General features: G+C 42.8%; 2 protein-coding genes across 7 annotated transcripts in view; one reads left to right on the top strand and one right to left on the bottom strand.

Annotated features, from left to right (window-relative positions):
• The window catches only part of SLC9A2 (solute carrier family 9 member A2), a 31879-nt gene extending 24872 nt beyond the window's left edge, over positions 1 to 7007 (top strand). For 2 of the 3 annotated variants that reach the window (XM_083735521.1, XM_083735522.1), the window contains one exon: positions 2878 to 7007. In XM_083735521.1, the coding sequence (XP_083591647.1) occupies positions 2878 to 3203 (326 nt within the window). In that variant the 3' untranslated portion in view covers positions 3204 to 7007. The remainder of the gene's footprint in view (positions 1 to 2877) is intronic. The other variant, XM_083735523.1, reaches the window with a different exon arrangement.
• On the bottom strand, positions 5130 to 16810 carry MFSD9 (major facilitator superfamily domain containing 9). 4 transcript variants are annotated; one of them, XM_083735593.1, is made up of 6 exons: positions 16384 to 16810; positions 15021 to 15108; positions 11460 to 11503; positions 10109 to 10238; positions 8726 to 8935; positions 5130 to 8100 (listed from the first exon to the last, which is right to left on the bottom strand). In XM_083735593.1, exons 1-6 carry the CDS (start codon positions 16609 to 16611, stop codon positions 7310 to 7312), a joined length of 1491 nt encoding a protein of 496 aa, XP_083591719.1. In that variant the 5' UTR covers positions 16612 to 16810; the 3' UTR covers positions 5130 to 7309. The 4 variants fall into 4 exon arrangements, with proteins under 4 accessions (XP_083591719.1, XP_083591716.1, XP_083591718.1 ...); XM_083735590.1 differs by having other exon boundaries at positions 15025 to 15108; XM_083735592.1 differs by lacking the exon at positions 10109 to 10238.
• Positions 16811 to 17620: the final 810 nt, after the last annotated feature.

The raw sequence follows: 17620 nt of genomic DNA, 5'->3' as shown, positions 1-17620 counted from the left end.
CGGCAGCAGGAGGGCCCATTAGCTAAAGTGGTTCTTCAGGTTAAGAACAGTTTCAGGTTAAGAACGGACCTCCGGAACGAATTAAGTACTTAACCCGAGGTACCACTGTATATACTCAAGGGATAGCATGGTAGCCATTGGGATGACAGCTGCTTACCTGCTCAGATGAGAGAACAACAGTGGCAAGGAGGAGCAGCTACTGCTGCCTGCATTCTATCTAGAGAAAAAGGGAGAGGAAGGAAGGAGTCTAGCAGAGCAGTGCACCTAGCAGGAAGGGACCTTATCTGGCTGAAGCCCCAGTCCTGTTAAGGGGTATAATGGAGCCATATTTGCCTCTGCAGCACACCCCCATCCTTTAGGCCTTATATTGTAGATCTTCTCTCCACAAAAACCTACCAAACTTGTTTGGCCAGGGACAAAAGTGGAACATGGGATGAAGTGGCTCTATCACTGCACCTTTAATTTTCAGGGAGGGGGAAAGAAAACTTACTGTCCTCCTCTGACTTTATAGCCCTAGGCCTGGATCCAAAGCTACTTTAGACACACCCAAAGGCTTGAACGTACAGTACCATTCTTGTCTTTCCTCCTTTGCGCTGCAGATCCCCAGCCACGAACTGCTTTGAAACGGCTCCATTGTTGCCAAAGCAGTCAGGGAGGTGCCTGCTTGTAGAACCACAAGCCCAAAGGCCCGGGATGTGAGGAGCTAGTTGTGTGACTCTTTGGATCTCAGCCATCGATTCACCACAATGTTGAGTTCCCAGTAGCACTGCATTGTGTATTCACCTGTTCCTTTCATACCCTCTGCTTTAAACGGAACATCTCTTACTCAGCACACACACGTGAAGGAAAAATAATAAATAAATTGTTATGTGAACATCAGGTTCAAGCAAATGGCAACAACTTTTGAATGGTTGCTGTGGTGATTAGGACACTTAGCCAGATTTTCATCAGATCTTGTGTGTCTAATGTTTTAGACTCTCAAGACCATGGGTAGGCAAACTAAGGCCCAGGGGCCAGGGATGACCCATTCGCCTTCTAAATCTGGCCCGCAGATGGTCTGGGAATCAGTGAGTTTTTACATGAGTAGAATGTGTGCTTTTATTTAAAATGCATCTCTGGATTCTTTGTGGGGCATAGGAATTTGTTCATTATTCCCCCCCCCTCCAAAAAAATATAGTCCTGCCCCCCACAAGGTCTGAGGGACAGTGGACTGGCCCCTGCTGAAAAAGTTTGCTGACCCCTGCTTAAGACCTTGCTTGTTAGTTACATGCCTTTGCAAAACAGCTTTTTTCATCTCAAAAGTCTGTCCTAAGATGTCATGTTCTCTCTCTGGAACAGGAAAAGAACGACAGTGTTGTTGTTTCTCTGCCTGTTGTGATTTCTCAAGCCTCATCATTATCATCATCATTTATTTATTTTTATGCCGCGCATCTGACTGGGTTGCCCCAGCCACTCTAGGTGACTTCCAATGAATTAAAACATCAAAGACAGTAAAACATCAAACATTAAAAACTTCCCCATACAATCATCACCACCCAATGTTTTCTGTGTTTTTTCTCATTTTGGCAATTCTTTTTCCGCACAATGCAATTGCAGCACCAGCCTGTCCCGTGTGGGCAGGCAAATATAACATCTCAGGGCTTCTGTGCCTTTAATTTAATATCTCCTCTTTGCAGGTCTAACCTTGCAACTGCTTCTCCTGCAGAGAATTCCTTACAGATAGCTGTAAAAAACACGTAACTCTTATTTAAAAGTAAATAAGCACTCAGTTCCAATGCACCATCAGTGTTTCCCAAACTTGGGTCTTCTGCTGTTGTTTTTGGACTACAGTTCCCATCCTCCCTGATCACTGGTCCTGCGACCTCTCACTTGAGAGGAGAGGACATCAACAACTTTTCTGTCTGGATTTTCACTGTTTGAAATATGGCAACCCTAGTAGTATAGGCAGCTTTGGGGAGGTAGCCTGTGCAATTTTCGCTACAGAGCTGGGGAATAATGTGGTATGTGTCCCAAAGTAAAGTTGCTGGGGTGGTAAAAACCTCTGCGAAATGTCCTTCGCCCATCATTTTCCTGTACTGAGACTGACTGTGCCCTCATGTGGTAAGACTTGGTATTAGCAGTGGCAGCATGAACTTTCGTTTTCATTAGGAACCACTGCGGCAAACCTTAAATTCCAAATAAAAACTTGCTGGCAAAAAATGAGTGTAAGGATGTGTTTGGCGATGGTAGGAAGCTGGACCATAGGTAGCAAAATGCACCACAGATTTAGGAAACTAGTAATACATTAGCACCTGGGCACTCTTCCTTGCATGATTAAATACATGATGTGGGGAGAAGGATAGTGGGAACTCACTTCGTTGCTCCCCCCAATCTACATATGGGGGAGCAGACATGTGTAGGAGGGCACTTGCTTTATGCAAGTACAGTGGTACCTCAGGTTACAAACGCTTCAGGTTACAGTCTTCGCTAACCCAGAAATAATACCTTGGGTTAAGAACTTTGCTTCAGGATGAGAAAAGAAATCGTGTGGTGGTGGTGTGGTGGCAGTGGGAGGCCCCATTAGCTAAAGTGGTACCTCAGGTTAAGAACAGTTTCAGGTTAAGAGCGGACCTCCAGAATGAATTAAGTTCTTAACCTGAGGTACCACTGTATGATTTTCCTTTACCCCATGGCGTGGAACTGTGATTGCACCGGAAAGCATAACTCTGCTCTCCCGATTCATATAATTGTTAATGGGGTTAGAGAAACCACCTGAACAGGGCCATCGTAACATCATGGTACTTTGCGTAGTGAAGCATTGGGCATGCTGAGATTTTGTTTGTCTCCATTTTTTATTCTTCTGGTGATGCATATATCAATATATACTTTAATTTACAGTACCGGATGACAGCGATTCTGAATCTGATCAAAGCACAGTGCTGAATTTGAAATCCCAAGCAGGAAAAATTCTGAGAGACCAGAGGCTTCGACAGCAGCAGTGTAGGATGGAATGGAAAAACGAAACGGAGAGGAACAACAGAGAGACAGCAAGCCAGGGAAACAGAGGCTTCAGACAACCACTTTTGCCAAGACCACCATTTGGCACACTGAACGAGGAAGAGTCAGCGGAAGATGAGGGACCCGCCAAACCACTCCCACCGCCTCGTTTAATCCGACAGGCTTCAAAAAGGCCTAGTGATAAATCCGAGAATAAACCATATTGAAAGCAGCTAAATGGAGCCATTAACAATGAACAGCAGAGGGAGGCACTTTAAACTGGACAGATGGAGCCATTTAAGGTCATGGGTACTGGTTGGGGATGGGAGGGAAAGAAAACATGTTCTTTCACTATGTGGAAAAAAACATCTTCGCCTTCTGTGGAACCAAATAATGCAACTATTTTATTTTATATTTTGTTTTTAAACTTCTGCGATGAAGATAAGTTTTATCAGTTAGTTACAGTACTTTTGAATGTAAATTGTGTTTTGTGTGTTTGCCAATGGCAGGTTCGCAGTATAAGTTGCACTAAGAAATTGCACAATGCACTTCTTTTTAAAAGAATTCATCCTCAGAAAGCAATTCTAAGAGTGCCTGATGCACTGAAACACAATTAGGTGTTGGAAACTGTGAAACTGAACAAATGCAAGAGATTAAGGCCGCAGTACAGCCTGAATCCCAAATTCTGAAATTCCTAATTTGGGTTTCTGAAACCCAAATTCTAACACTATGTAAAGATGTAAATGGAAAAGCTTTTGTTTCTATTGCCATGCTTTTTACTGTAATAGAAAAGTGGTATGAGAATATACTGCTCTTATGCATTGTCAGAAATGCCCCTCTACTTGATAATTCCAACAACTCTTTGGATTTAGTTGTTGAAACTTATCACTTGAAATATATTAATTTATAAATATATATGCACTTTTCTGGAGCATTTTGTCAAATAAGTAAATGAGCTCATGATTGGATAGTCACCTCAATACCTTGTTTTCAGTCCAAAATTGTTTCGTTTATTGACTTCAAAATTGAATTTGATCCTCTCAGTAGGTTTTATGGATCTGGATTTTATTTCACGGAAAATACAGTTATATTTGCTTAATAAATGAAAAAGATATATCTACAGAATGGCAAAGTGTGAAATGAAGCATAAATTGGATTGGGCTATGAAAAAATATGATTTTGACAAGCATTTCCCAAGCAGTTCTAATAGCATAATACATCTTTATTTGGCGGTAAAATGGCTAGTTTCTTTCCTGGGTTTGTGCTGCAGTAAATTTACGGATGCTTTGAAAGCAGAACTGCCGAAGTAATACCTAATCTCTAGTGCCATCTGTTGGAAGATATAAAACACAACTTTCTTTTCAGTTTGCTCTGTACCAACACAGAATACTCCATGTTTATACAAAAGTATCAGCCATCAGCTAACGGTGATTAAAAGCTCTGTGAGAAGAGTTGATCATTTGGAGACAGAGTCTTGTACATACTTACCTTGGATTAAGCCCCACTGAAGATTGTAATGTGGGTAGTTTATGCCTCGCATAACAAATATTTTAGGAACTAGGCACCGTGACAAAGTGAGGAAGTCCAAACTCTATATAAAATGGAGATTCATCATTGGGCAATATACATGTGATGTAACTATTTATCATTTAGTACAAAAATGTTTGTGATTTATAAGATGGCTAAACTACAAGGCTTGCCACCACCACAGGGTTCTCAACACAATCACCTCAAACAGCCTTAGGAGTGGTTGGTAATGGTGTGAAAACTCCAATTGATAATCCATATAGCAAGTTGTTCTACAAGTGCCCCTTTAAAATGTGGGGTTTTTTGGGGGGGGTATTGTTTTTATTTCGATTATATATTTTTGTGCTTTTATATTTTGATTTTGTTCTGTGAATCACTCTGAAACCTCCGGGTATAAGGCAGTATATAAATTCTAATAATAATAATAATAATAATAATAATAATAATAATAATAATAATAATAATAATAATAATTAGTGTAAACACTTTACAAGTGTAAATACTCAACACATGGAAGCTGTTTGGAACAGCCTCTGTGTGGGATGTGCAATTTATAGACCAGCAATTATTTTGGCTAGAATAATGAGCAAATAGACAACAATAACTGACGACAAGCAGAAAAGGTGGACATTCTTTTCCCTTTTATTTCCAGTTACCAACATTGTTATGTAATTCCAAGAGCTCTTAACTTTCAAGAGAACAATGCGAAGCCATTCTAAACTGCCTTCGAACGAAGTACAATGCATCCCTGAGGGACTCTTTTTACAGATGTTCTTTGTCCCGAATGCTCCACAGATACGAGAAATGATTCCTAAATGTTTATTCTGCTACATCATGTAAGTAGTTAAGATTGTTTTCTGAGCTCGCAGTTTCAAAAGAAACTTTGCAGACCAGTTTTGAACTGTGAGCAGGTTCATATGCACATTTCCCTAGGAATTGAGCCTCTTACTGGACAGCACTAAAGCAAGCAAAGGTTCCTAAGAACAGAATGCATCTACGCTTGGGCAGAGGTACTTAACCAGCTCCCAACTCACCACCTCTTTGCTCTGATCCCCATCTCACCACAGCTACTCTCACATGCTTTGAAATTCTAGCCTTAAATTTTATGACAAATGCAACTGGACTTTCATTTGGAGGGTGTGGAGAGTAAAAGCGGAAGAGGTGCAACCTGGAGTGCAGAAGCAGCAGGCAGAAAAAAATGTTCAACATCATCCCTTGCCAACTAGCTTTTCAGGATGGTGAGGCCATCAAGGTTCATTTCCTTGCTTTTGCGTGCAATATGTAGTTAGGCCCTAAATAAATACGCTTAGAATTGCAGCCTTAGTACGGATGACAATTCTATCTTGCCTGTTTTGTAAATGCATCACATTTTTTTTCTTATCTGTTTTATTAAATGAGTGCAGCCTACCAAGCGTTCTTGTTTTTGCTGCCTCCCTCAGATTGCAGTCTACAATATGCATTAATCTTAGTGGGACCAAGTTGTCCAAGCCTGTGCCAGTGCCATTTTAACTAAAAAGCAGGCCATATTTCATTATATTTCAGCTGGAGTTGATTGGACAATTGTTTCTATTTCAAGCAGCTGATCAAAGACGGATGAATACAAAACAGGGACATCCCTATCTATATATTTTTGAAGCAAGCTCCATCTACTTGTTTTCAAAAAGGCATACCGTTAGTTTAAGGTTTGTGGCTCTTGAGGTTTGAGTTACATGTAATACAGATTCCAGCTTCAATGCTCTCATGTTACATCACATTATTACACTTGGTACGAAACCAATGCTCCTGACAAACCTGACCAGGTAATTCCTCCAAGCCCCCAAACTCAACAACAAAATTGCCGCCAAGCAAGTTAAAACTCTCTTTTAAATATGTGGCCGCCATCACAAGCCTCCTTTAAGGATGTCTGCTGCAGAGAGCAGCCTTTCCCCATTCCTGTACTATTTCAAGTATAAAGGAAACATGCATTCCTTGAAACACAACACTTCAGTAAACCATAATAAAGAGGAAACGACTTGCTTAGGATGTCCTGTAGCAAAGGAGGCAGGGAACTCCTTGAAAACCCCCAATATGGACTCTTCCTGCTTTTGAGTCTTTGCTGCGGCTTTGTAAACCCCACAGCTGATGGCCCTGAGTGGTACTATTCTTCCCAAGTCGAAAGCACATTCGTCATTAAGGTCCCCTTCCCCAGTAAGTGTTCAGTGTTAGAATTGTTCCAAACTAAGATGGCACAACTAGTAGAACACCACCTTTAATAAATTGCATGTTAACTACAGATTCATTCATCTGCCAGCATATACAAGGACCACAGCCCTGCAGAAAGTCCAAACCTTGCCCTGCATCTTCTGGCAACGATGTGTGAGGCTTGAAGGAAGTCTGCCCCACATTTTGAGATCTAACTGGACCACAGCAGAAACGGATAACATCTCTTCCATTCTCCTTTTTCCTTTTGGAATGACACCAGATACCTGGAGTCAGGCTCTACTCCTATTGTCATACTTGTTTTTTTAAAAACATATACCAGGATCTTAATCACAATTTAAAATTATTTGAATAGATGTAAAGTTCAGCAGCTTTCCCTTTGCACTACAACCAGCAAGATTTCTTATTAGCTGTGTGAATTAACTCCCCTTCACCAGCCTCAAATTTACCTGTTAAGTTTACTGGTCAGGATGAAAGATAAGGGAACTGTTCTTTCCTTGACACTATAGTGTTTTGTTATAAAGCGTCCCAACAACAGTCCTCCTGAACCCTTAACATTTTCATTTCTCTCAGTTGTGTTGCTTTTTTAAGTAGCAGCACTAACAGCTTATCTCAATTTAACTCTGGCGCCCCTGATGACTGTGTATCGTGATTTGTTGAGGACCATGATGAGAACAGCTATAAATCCCAACAGGCCCCCGAGAATGGGGGGCCCACAAGGGCTGAACTCCTGGGCGATTCCTGACAGAAGAGGGGAAAGTATGCGGCCGATGGCCGAGACCGACTGACCGACACCTATGAGCATACCACTGGCGTGGTCTCCCCCCAAAGTCAGCTCGAGGTCAGTAATGCAAGTACGTCCAATGGTGGTCGAAAATGCTAAAAAGGTGGAGGACAGGACCACCGCCCATACGTTCTTCGAGAGAGAATATATCATTGTGAGCACGCAGGTGAAGATGGTGGACCGCAGTAAGATGGCGTAGGTGTTGTGCTTATATAGTCTTGTAATCGGACCGAGCAGAAAGCCGGCAGCCACTCCAAGCGCGCTGCTGTAGCTTATGAGGTAACCGGTGATTTTAGGTTTGATCCCAAACCTCTCTTCAAGTGCCAAGACAAAATTGCTGTGGTAAAGCATGACTGCGATCGACATCAGTAGCCGTACCAGGAAGACGTCCCGCAGATCGGAACGGGTAATGCTGCGAATCCTCTTCAACACAGAGACAATCTGAGCCCAAGAGGTCTGGGGGTGTGTACTGTTCCTTGTGGCTTCGCGAGATAGAGGGTCCTTCTGCAAGCTGAGCTTTGCCACTGGTAAGGGACTGCCTTTTGCTGGGTTAATAATGCTCCAGTCGTTACCATGCTTTTTCTTTTCCAGCCATAGCAGTATCCAGAAAAGACCTGCAAAGGAAATTGAGACACCTTTACAAATCAAGGCTGTGCTGCCGGTTTTCTAGAAATAACCTAGTGCCCATCGAAATGTATTACACAGGTCCGACGTAAGATGGAACCAAACTTTGGGGGCAAAGCAGAGAAATTGTTGTGGGCAACATATGCATGCCACAACCAAGCGCACACTGCTACCTATTATATTGGAAATAAATACAAAAATTGTCCAGTAGCACCTTAGAGACCAACTAAGTTTGTTCTGGGTATAAGCTTTTGTGTGCATGCACACTTCTTTTTACCCAGAACAAACTTAGTTGGTCTCTAAGGTGCTACTGGACAATTTTTTAATTTATTTCGACTGTGTCAGACCAATACGGCTGCCTACCTGAATCTATTACATTGGCTACAACAGAATGCTGCCTATGGAGATCTGACAATTACTTGTAGGGCAAATGGACGTCATCTGGCCAAAATGGCGCAGGGGACCAAATGTGGAGGGTCTGTGAGCAGTAGGTTCCCCATCCGTCATTGATGCAACTGTTGCAGTCGGTCAATAAATATACAAAAGACTGATAACAATAACAACATTTATATTGTAAAAGGAGGGGCATCAAGAGAAAAATATCAAGCAACATACCAGCATTCAAGATGAAGATGGAAGCACAGATGAAAGCTGTGATATAAAAGCCCCCCTCGAGCTCCGTAAGGTAGCCTCCAACAACAGGCCCCAGAATGAAACCAATACTGGCAGCGGCGTTGAAATGTCCTATTACTCGGAGTCGGTCCTTCTCAGAAACCAAGTCAGAGATGAGAACTTTGGAAACTGAGTGTGTGTGTTTGAAAATACCTAGAAACGAACGAGAAATGTGTTTAGAGAAGAAATTTACTTAGAGAAGTGCAGATCCCAAACTGTCAAACCCATGTCATAAAGGCAGCAAAGAAAAGTTGAAAATGCAATAAAATGTCCTTTTCAATTTCTAGCTTGGGATAGTCACACTTCTCTGAAGTCTCTCAGCCTCACTCACCTCACAGAGTGTTTGTTGTCAGGGAGGAAGGGAAAAGGAGATTGTTAGCCACTTTGAGACTCCTTCGGGTAGTTATAAAGTGGAATATCAAATCCAAATTCTTCTTCTTCCTCCCCAGAAGTGACTAATTGTGTGATCATTTTAAAGTTGGGCATTAGTGTTATGAGAAGAAAATCACTGATACTTAAGATTATTTTTAAGACAAAATTAAATCAAATAGCTATTATTGTGAAACTATAATATCAGCCTTAAAAATATTGCAATTCATGGTTTCTATCACATTTTTATTCTGCCTTTCCCTCAAATCCTCACAAAGGCCCTGTGAGCAAGGTTCAGCTGAGCTTGTGTGCGACAGGTCCAAAAGTAACTAACCAGCCTCCTGACTGAGTGAAGATTTGAACCCGGATCTCCCTGGTGCCCTTTACCCACTAGGATGTATTTTTTGCAACTGACTGCTGTTTCTGTTCTTGTTTAGAGATTTCCTATACCTTTAGCAAACAGCTGGCGGGAGATACTTTGCAATGTTGCTAGCTTTACTACAAGGCTGGAGGACAAGATGCTCCCACTTTGCTAACCAATGACGCCATAATGGAATTAAAAGGTTGCATTTTGGGAACTTTTGACTGTGGCAACAACAACAACAACAACAACAACAACAACAAATGTAAGCTGTCCTAGGAAGGTTTTTTTTGAAGGATAAAGCTATCCTAAAAGAACAGCCCTACACTGAATAATTCTATCACTCATAGCAAGAATGGGCATATCATGGCCCTCGTTTCAAATCTTGTCCCCTTAATTAAAATGGGAGAAATATAGCTTTCCCATTGGGGAAAAATGGTATTAAAAGTGCTTAACTGGCTCTATTACATCTAATGCATTTAACTCTTCAGAATTTGTGCCTCTCAGAAGTAAGAGGAATGAACTATGCTATGATTATCCACTACTGATTGAAAGATGAACTGAGCTCGGGTATGAATAGCCAAGCAGCTACTTACCCACAAAAATCCGGGCAACAGCAAATAAAACCACATTGCTGGAGACACTAAGCATAAAATAACCCAATGCGCTGAAGATAATGCAGACAAGTAGGCAATAAGGTCTTCCCACCACATCACTCCAGGATCCCTGGATAATACAGAAGGAGCCTGTTCAAATCAACACAGCTGCCTACTTCCTATTTCTATGGAATTATAAATAACATTAATTGAAGGGGTGGGGTTGTTGCTCAAGCCTTTTCATTAATGCGTTCTGATAATAATTTCACTCTCTTAACATAGTGTGACAATAACAGTTAAGCTAAATAAAGAAGTTGATATTTTAGATAGATAGTGGCACTGACTGGTACTGAACACGGGTATGATTACAAACGTAAAAATGTGTTTTGTGATATCTGGTTTGAACAAGCAATTTTTGCTTGGGTTGGTGTTGGAGCTATAGAAAAGGAGGGGAAGACATAAACATTTGGTTATAGGCTGGGATTAAGGGGGGGGGGGAGGAAGAACCTAAATGCCACCATTTAGGGACCCCATCCTGTAAAAGCTAAAGAACCGCATGGCATTTCCCTGATGTATTAGATAATTTTCTAGAACTGCAGTAACAACAATAAATAAGTAAAGTCCAGCTACAGAAAGGGCAGCTTCTTATTTTGAAGTACATGCGGAAATTTCAAAATTAATCTGAAGTAATGGTTTAATTACTCTGTTGTCTCCAAAAATAAAGGCAGCCCAAGAGGCTACCTATAATGCACAACAAATTGCTTTTGAAATTGAGGAGTTTCAAATACAGTTTGCCATATGGTGGTCATTTGTTGAACAACAATGGAAGCTCCCCTACGTTTGTTTAGCAGACAGGGGTCCACTGTCCCTCAGACCTTGTCAGGGTCCGGAATATATTTTGGAAAAAGAAAATGAATGAATTCCTATGCCCCACAAATAACCCAGAGATGCATTTAGAATAAAAGGACACATTCTACTCATGTAAAAACACGCTGATTCTCGGACCGTCCACGGGCCGGATTTAGAAGGCGATTCAGGTGGATTCGGCCCCCAGGCCTTAGTTTGCCTACCCATGGAGCTCTTAGATGCCAGCTCTGTCACTATGCATCCCACTCAAAAAATACACTTTTAATTTGATCAGTTTTTATCACATCACTTCCACAGCATATGTATGTATTGTCGCACTAACCTTATGGGACAGGCTCAGCTGAGAGATACTGACTTACTCACAGCGACCCAATAAGCTAAAGAGTTCAACAATAAATTGAAGCTGGAATGCCTGTATTTAAATACAACATTCTATCTACTGCATCACACTAGTCCAGACATTAAAAATGGTGACCAAACTTACCACTAAGGTACTGGAAATGAGCTGCAGAACGCCATATAAAGATCCTAAAAGTGAAGGAAGCATTTTTAAAAATCAGAGTAGAATTATAACTTCATAGACTTTCTTTTAAAAAAAACCTTTATGTATGCAATTCTAACTTTTATTTACGCAATTTACCAGCTTTTATACACACATTTTATGTTATCCATAAAATGTGACTTCCCAATCCATCTCTCTGTGACATTCTAGGGAAATCTGGATCTGAGGCATATCCTGATATTTCACCCATTATCATCTCAAGTCTTCCTTTTTTGATGTTATCTGCTGCTCATATGTTAACTCCTACTTGTAGGTTAAATTGCATATTGTACCCTCTAAAATAATCTCCAAAACACCTCCACTCTTCTCTTTAACTCATCCTTATTCCTTAGTTTCCTGGTCATGGTTACTTGTTCTATGTATTCTATCAATTTGTTCTGCCAAATTTCTTTTGTGGGTATCTCTTCTCCTGCTCCCCATTTGTTTGCATATACGGTACTATTTTAGCTGGCACGGTTGCGTACAAAAAGATATCGAGTGCCTTTTGCAGATTTTCAATGAAGGGGGAAAATATATCCTGACTTGTTCCAGCTGTAAACTTTGGCTCACTGACTCTTCTGGCTAGGTAATTTAAAAATAAAATTAAAAAACTGGATAAATCCCACCATTTAGTGAGTCTGTGTCAAAGACAGATGAAAGAAGAGGTATGAATAACTCACTGAAAGAAGCCAAGGTATGCCTTATATTTTCTGCAATACTTGGGATATGATGCCAGACAAATCTGTGTGGGGTTGCCTTCCCACAAATTCGTCTGGGAAGCTTGAATCCACTGCTTGAGCTCAATGGAATTCTGCAGCCGTGGAACATTGAACCAATCAGGAACAGTCTATGAACCAATGCCATTTTAACACACCTTTCCCAACATGGTGCCCATCAGATTTAGAGACAGCAACTCCCATTAACCCCGTCTAACATGGTCAAGGGCCAGGGTTGGTGGGAGTTGCAGTTCAACAACACCTGGAGGGCCACAACTTATCTGTCCTTGATTCAGACATGGGCGGCAGATGGCAGCTGATCTTAAGAGGCCACGGCAGGATGCAGTTTGTACTGGGCAAGTACAGTGCATAGTTACATATACTAAAGGCCAGAATTGTGCACAGCAAAACTTCAGAACTTTCAGAACTTTGAGAAATAGCATGTTTCTAAATTTTACTAAAAGAAACGCTTCCAGATATATCATTTTTGTTTGAATTTGGAAAAAGGCCATTGAAGCGTATCACCTGTCTACTAGCAACAAGGAACTGCATGAAGGCAAGCACGTGGAATTCCACAAATGTGAGAGCAAATTGGTGGAGGAGGGATGGAGCAAACATAGCACAAAACGAAGCAATCACAAGAAAAAGGAAGTCCCCCTTCTCTGTATGCAGCATACAAATCAGCAGGCTGCTGCAGGCTGGTAACTTTATGAGGTCTATTTATGAGACAAGTTTAATTCGGATCAGAGTTCTCTTTGGTGGCAATGCAATGGAACGGTTGGAGGTTTTACAGTAAAGTAAAAACTCATTGGCATGTATTTGAACACAATAAAGGCAAACCACTGACATTCTTACTGCGTAATTAAGTGATTGTAATGTGTTGAGTCCTTAGTTATAAACTCAGGGTTTGATTTTGGCGTCTCCTGATGCTGACATGCATAAAGTAGTTTGGAATAATTCACTTTGACTTGCACATGGGAATATAAATAGTGTGAAAACAGTGGTGAGAAAGAAAAAAAGAAACCGTCTTCAAGTTAGAGCACAGGTACATCAGTGCAAATTACTGGAATAGGTTCAGGAGAAAAAGAAGCATTTCTTCACATAAAACATACGAATTTCACTATCATAAGCTGTGGTGATGGCCATCAACTAAGAATACTCAAGCTGCAGTTCTAAAGAAGGGGAGGCAAGCCCCAGAGATTGATTGCCTTAGACAAAGCTCTCATCAGGGCTCTTATCAGCAGAGTGGAAACAAAGGCAGAGGAGCACTTTTGCATTTTTCTGCGCTTTTTCTGGTTGATTTTTTAAACCAACCAACCAACCATTTCCTTCCCACTGGAAACTGTAGGAAATTCACAAAGTTTTCTAAATATCTTCCCAGTTTGGGAACATCCTGTGTTGCTAATATGGTTTGGATCCAGGCCAATTCTTGGTCTTGCCCAACATGCCCCCAAACTGTTTCCAACACCCCCCCCCCCCACCTGCCTTTGGCTCTACCAATGCCAGAGCTCTGGTGGTAGTTAGATGTTTCTACAAAAGGGAGGATCCAACATTGGCTCTGAAGTTAGAGATGGAGTTCTGAGATATTATATGACTCCCGGCATGTTCTCGGTAGGATTCTTCCTTACAGATTTAATATCTAAACAGCAGTTGTAGTGGATTTCCCCCCCTATGGTATAATTAAGCCCAGCTTCTTCCCGCCTTACTAGTAACGTAATGCAAAATGTAAATGACAACTGGTTTAGTTATTAGACTTTCTGTTTCTTTTATGATAATCACAAAGGGTGACATCCAACTATGTAATGCTCAGAGAAGACCCACTGAAATAAAGGGACTTGCCCACGTGACTTTAGTGTGTGGGCAGCTGGTATGGGAGGGAAGGTATTCCTTCAAATGCTTAGGTCCCAACCTATTTAGGGCTTTAAAAAGAAGCACCAGCACTTTAAACTGGGCCCAGAAGTCAATAGGCAGCCAGAGAAGTTCTATGGTTGGCAAGATATGATGCAAGTAAACAATCAAAACTCTGGTCAGCACAACCTGCACTAACTGAAGTTTCAGAACCATTTTCATAGAGAACACAGTGTATAAGAAGAAGAAAAAGAAGAAGAGTTTGGATTTGATATCCCGCTTTTCACTCCCTTTAAGGAGTCTCAAAGCGGCTAACATTCTCCTTTCCCTTCATGCCCCACAACTAACACTCTGTGAGGTGAGTGGGGCTTAAAGAAGTGTGACTGGCCCTGTGAGGTGAGTGGGGCTTCAAAGAAGTGTAACTGGCCCAAGGTCACCCAGCAGCTGCACGTGGAGGAGCAGAGATGTGAATCCAGTTCCCCAGATTACGAGTCCACCGCTCTTAACCACTACACCACACTGGCTCCCACATTGTATAATGCTTTGCAATACTTCAGGGGGGATGTAACAAGCGTATGGGTAACTATGGCCAGACTATCTCCGTCCAGAAGTCTCAGCTGGACACACCAACCTGAAAGGCGCTCTGTGCTAAAGGCTTTCAAGTAAGTCAGTTGTTCAAGAGCCAGCCTTGTGATGTCAGACAGACTTTCAAGAAAAGGCCCTCACTGCTGGCTGCTTAGCAGGGTATAGAGAAGTCTTTCATTTTCTATCCCCAGGTCCATTAACAACTGTTGCTAACTTAAATGACAACTTGCACATTTTTATACCGAGGCTTCTGAGTGAGACCCTGCTGCTTCGGACTGGCTGGTTTCCACAGCCTTTCGCTGAAAAGGAAGGCACACTTCCTCCAATTGCTTACAAGGTTAGATGATGTGCTCACCTACCACTCCTGCAACTGTTGGGCTTGCTCCTATAGACTTGATGTGAAGGCTTAATAAGGGGACAATCATGCTGACACCAAAGAAATCCTGGAAACAGACAACACAGATTTTCAGCGACTTAAGCATATATATACCCAGGCCAGTTATGCACTGTGATGTACAGCTATGTACTGACACTGTAATTTCACAGCAACTTTTGCACAACACAGAAACCTATTATGTTGTGTAATCACTTGCTTTTGCTTCACGTTCTATTGTTGCGTCCCAAGGAAAAGACCTGTCCCGGTAATATAGAACAAATATGACTACACTTGCTTATAAAACTCCCATTTAAGGAACACCTCTGGACTATGGGGCTGGGGAGGGTGTGTGAATTATGTGGCATGGTTGCTGAATGTAGTGTGTACACCTAATGGTGTATGCCATTAGGATTTTAGGCCTGAAGGAACTCTTCAAGACAGCATTGTGCATCATTTCCCTTCAGATGTGATAAACTAGCCCTACTGCATCTGAAAGCAGGGGGCTGTCCTGCTCATTGTGCAGTGGCATGGTCCTGGACATGTGCCCCCCAAATCATCCCTGGTGGTACCACTGTACCATTTGATTAATTTTCAGTTACAATCCAATATTATAACACCAAATTATAATACAATTACTAATACCAATCATTCAAATGCCGAATTACATAACTGAGGTGCCCCCCTACCCCGCATGCTAGATTTGAGGGTTTGATGACTTTTCTTGATTTCTGTGTTCCAAACGGCCGTGTACATTTGGTGCTCATGGTCATAGCTGTCAACCTTCCCCTTTTTTTGCGGGAAATTCCCTTATTCCAGCACCCTTTCCCGCTGCTATCCCGGATTGTTAGATATCCCGTAGACTGTCCCCGGGACAGGTGTGGCTGCTGATCCCTTATTTTCAAATCTGAAAGTTGACAGCTATGCTTATGGCATGTGTGCATGCACACGAAAGCTCATACCAATAAACTTAGTTGGTCTCTAAGGTGCTACTGGAAGGAATTTTATTTTTTTATTTTGTTCCTAAAACATTGCCATCCCTAGCCAGCAGTCAGGGACGATGAGGGAAACTGTAGTCCAAAAGCAGGTGGGAGGCCCAAGTTTGGGGGAAGAAAAGACTGTTTTTTTAGTGGCAGGATTTATAGCTGGCGAGGAACCAGCGGTACAGTGCGCGCGCGCGCCTCTGAACATGTGCAGAATGCATTCTCCTCGGTAGGCACGAGTTCAAGGGGGGTGTCTTTTTCTGAGAGAGGTCTGTCCTCTCTCTCCCCGACCCCCTCAGGGGGCTTCGCCTGCCGGCCCCGGGGTCTCCCCCGGCCTCCTTGCCCGCCGAGGCCCAGCTCACCAGGAAGCCCACGGCGTAGAGGCAGAGGACGAAGCGGCTTGGCCAGGCGACCCCTCCGCCGCCGCGCAAGGACGACGTCGACGGCACCGAGGGCATCCGCAGCGGCGTCGCCGCCACTACCACCTCCTCTTCGGCCGACTCCGCCCCCGTCTCGGCCCCCCGCGCGGCGAAGGGGCCGCCCTGCAGCGCCGGCGGCACCCGGTCCCTGCCGCGCCTCCCACTCGCCATGCGAGGGCGGAGGAGCCGCGGGGACCAGGAAACGGGGAGACACAACCGGCGCAGCGGCCGGGAGAACAGCGGGGAGGCTCCGCCGGGGAGCGGCAGCCGCTCCGCCCCGCCCCCGGAAGGCGGGGCCTAAGAGAAGTTCCGCGCCTGCGCAGCGCCCGCTCGGCGTTCCGAGGGGAATCGTCATTCGCTTGTGAGGAGAGGGAACGAGAGGATGGGCGGGGCATATAGGCTCCTCAGGGTTTTTTGCCGAACTTGGGTCGCATAACCTCTCATCAACCCCGACTACAGGTCCTGCTAGCTAAAGGGACGATGGGAGTTGTAGTCCGGTGTTGCCTCAAACGTGGAGCTTCCGCCGTCGTTGGGCTACAACTCCCATCGTCCCTGACCTGGTCGCTAGGGATGATGGGAGTTGTAGTCTCTGGAGAACCCCACACTGGGCTAAATAAGCTTCATTTCAGCAAGAGGTTAGACGCGGTGACTCTCGTCGTCCTTTCCAGCGCTAAAGTCCTGTGACAGAAATACTTCCCCCTTCCCCCTTTTGTAAAATAAAAATATAAAAACCTCTCTCTCAGCTTTGTGACATTTCGGCTGGATGACCTAATAAAGTTGACTTTGGAGTGTTTTCTCAAATCCATTATCCTGATTTTTGATTAAAGAAAAAGGGCGTATTTATCCTTATGGATTATATATCAAACTGCAAGATTTTTAGTGGGGGCAATTAGAATAAGATCTATTATTTGATTATGGATGTAAAACCTCAAAATGTATTTTCTGTAGTTAAGTTTTTACCTCTCTTCAGTTTATTTTATTTTATTTCTGATGCAAATAAAGATTCTTATGATTCTGATTCAAACTGTAAGAACCCTTTGTTCTTCTGGATGGTAATAGAAATGTGTTAAGAAATGTGGTTGGTGTGCATAGGTGTACCACCAGTCTTCAGGACAAAGCAAATGTGGCTTACGTTTTCTAGTCGGATTGAAGCTTGTTTGGCTCATCATTCTTATATTGC

Source organism: Podarcis gaigeae (assembly GCF_964106915.1).
Source record: "Podarcis gaigeae genome assembly, chromosome: 4".
NCBI classification, from domain to species: domain Eukaryota; kingdom Metazoa; phylum Chordata; class Lepidosauria; order Squamata; family Lacertidae; genus Podarcis; species Podarcis gaigeae.
Note: the sequence above shows the minus strand (reverse complement) of the source record. Positions and strands in the feature narration are given on the sequence as shown.

Excerpts from the sequence above, each read along its gene's own strand:
- MFSD9 (XM_083735590.1), bottom strand. The coding sequence starts at position 16,795 with ATGACGATTCCCCTCGGAACGCCGAGCGGGCGCTGCGCAGGCGCGGAA. Across the intron at positions 8,936-10,108 it reads TGTTGCCCGGATTTTTGTGG|GTATTTTCAAACACACACAC; the intron begins GTAAGTAGCTGC and ends GTTCGTTTCTAG. Across the intron at positions 8,101-8,725 it reads CATCTTCATCTTGAATGCTG|GTCTTTTCTGGATACTGCTA; the intron begins GTATGTTGCTTG and ends TTTCCTTTGCAG.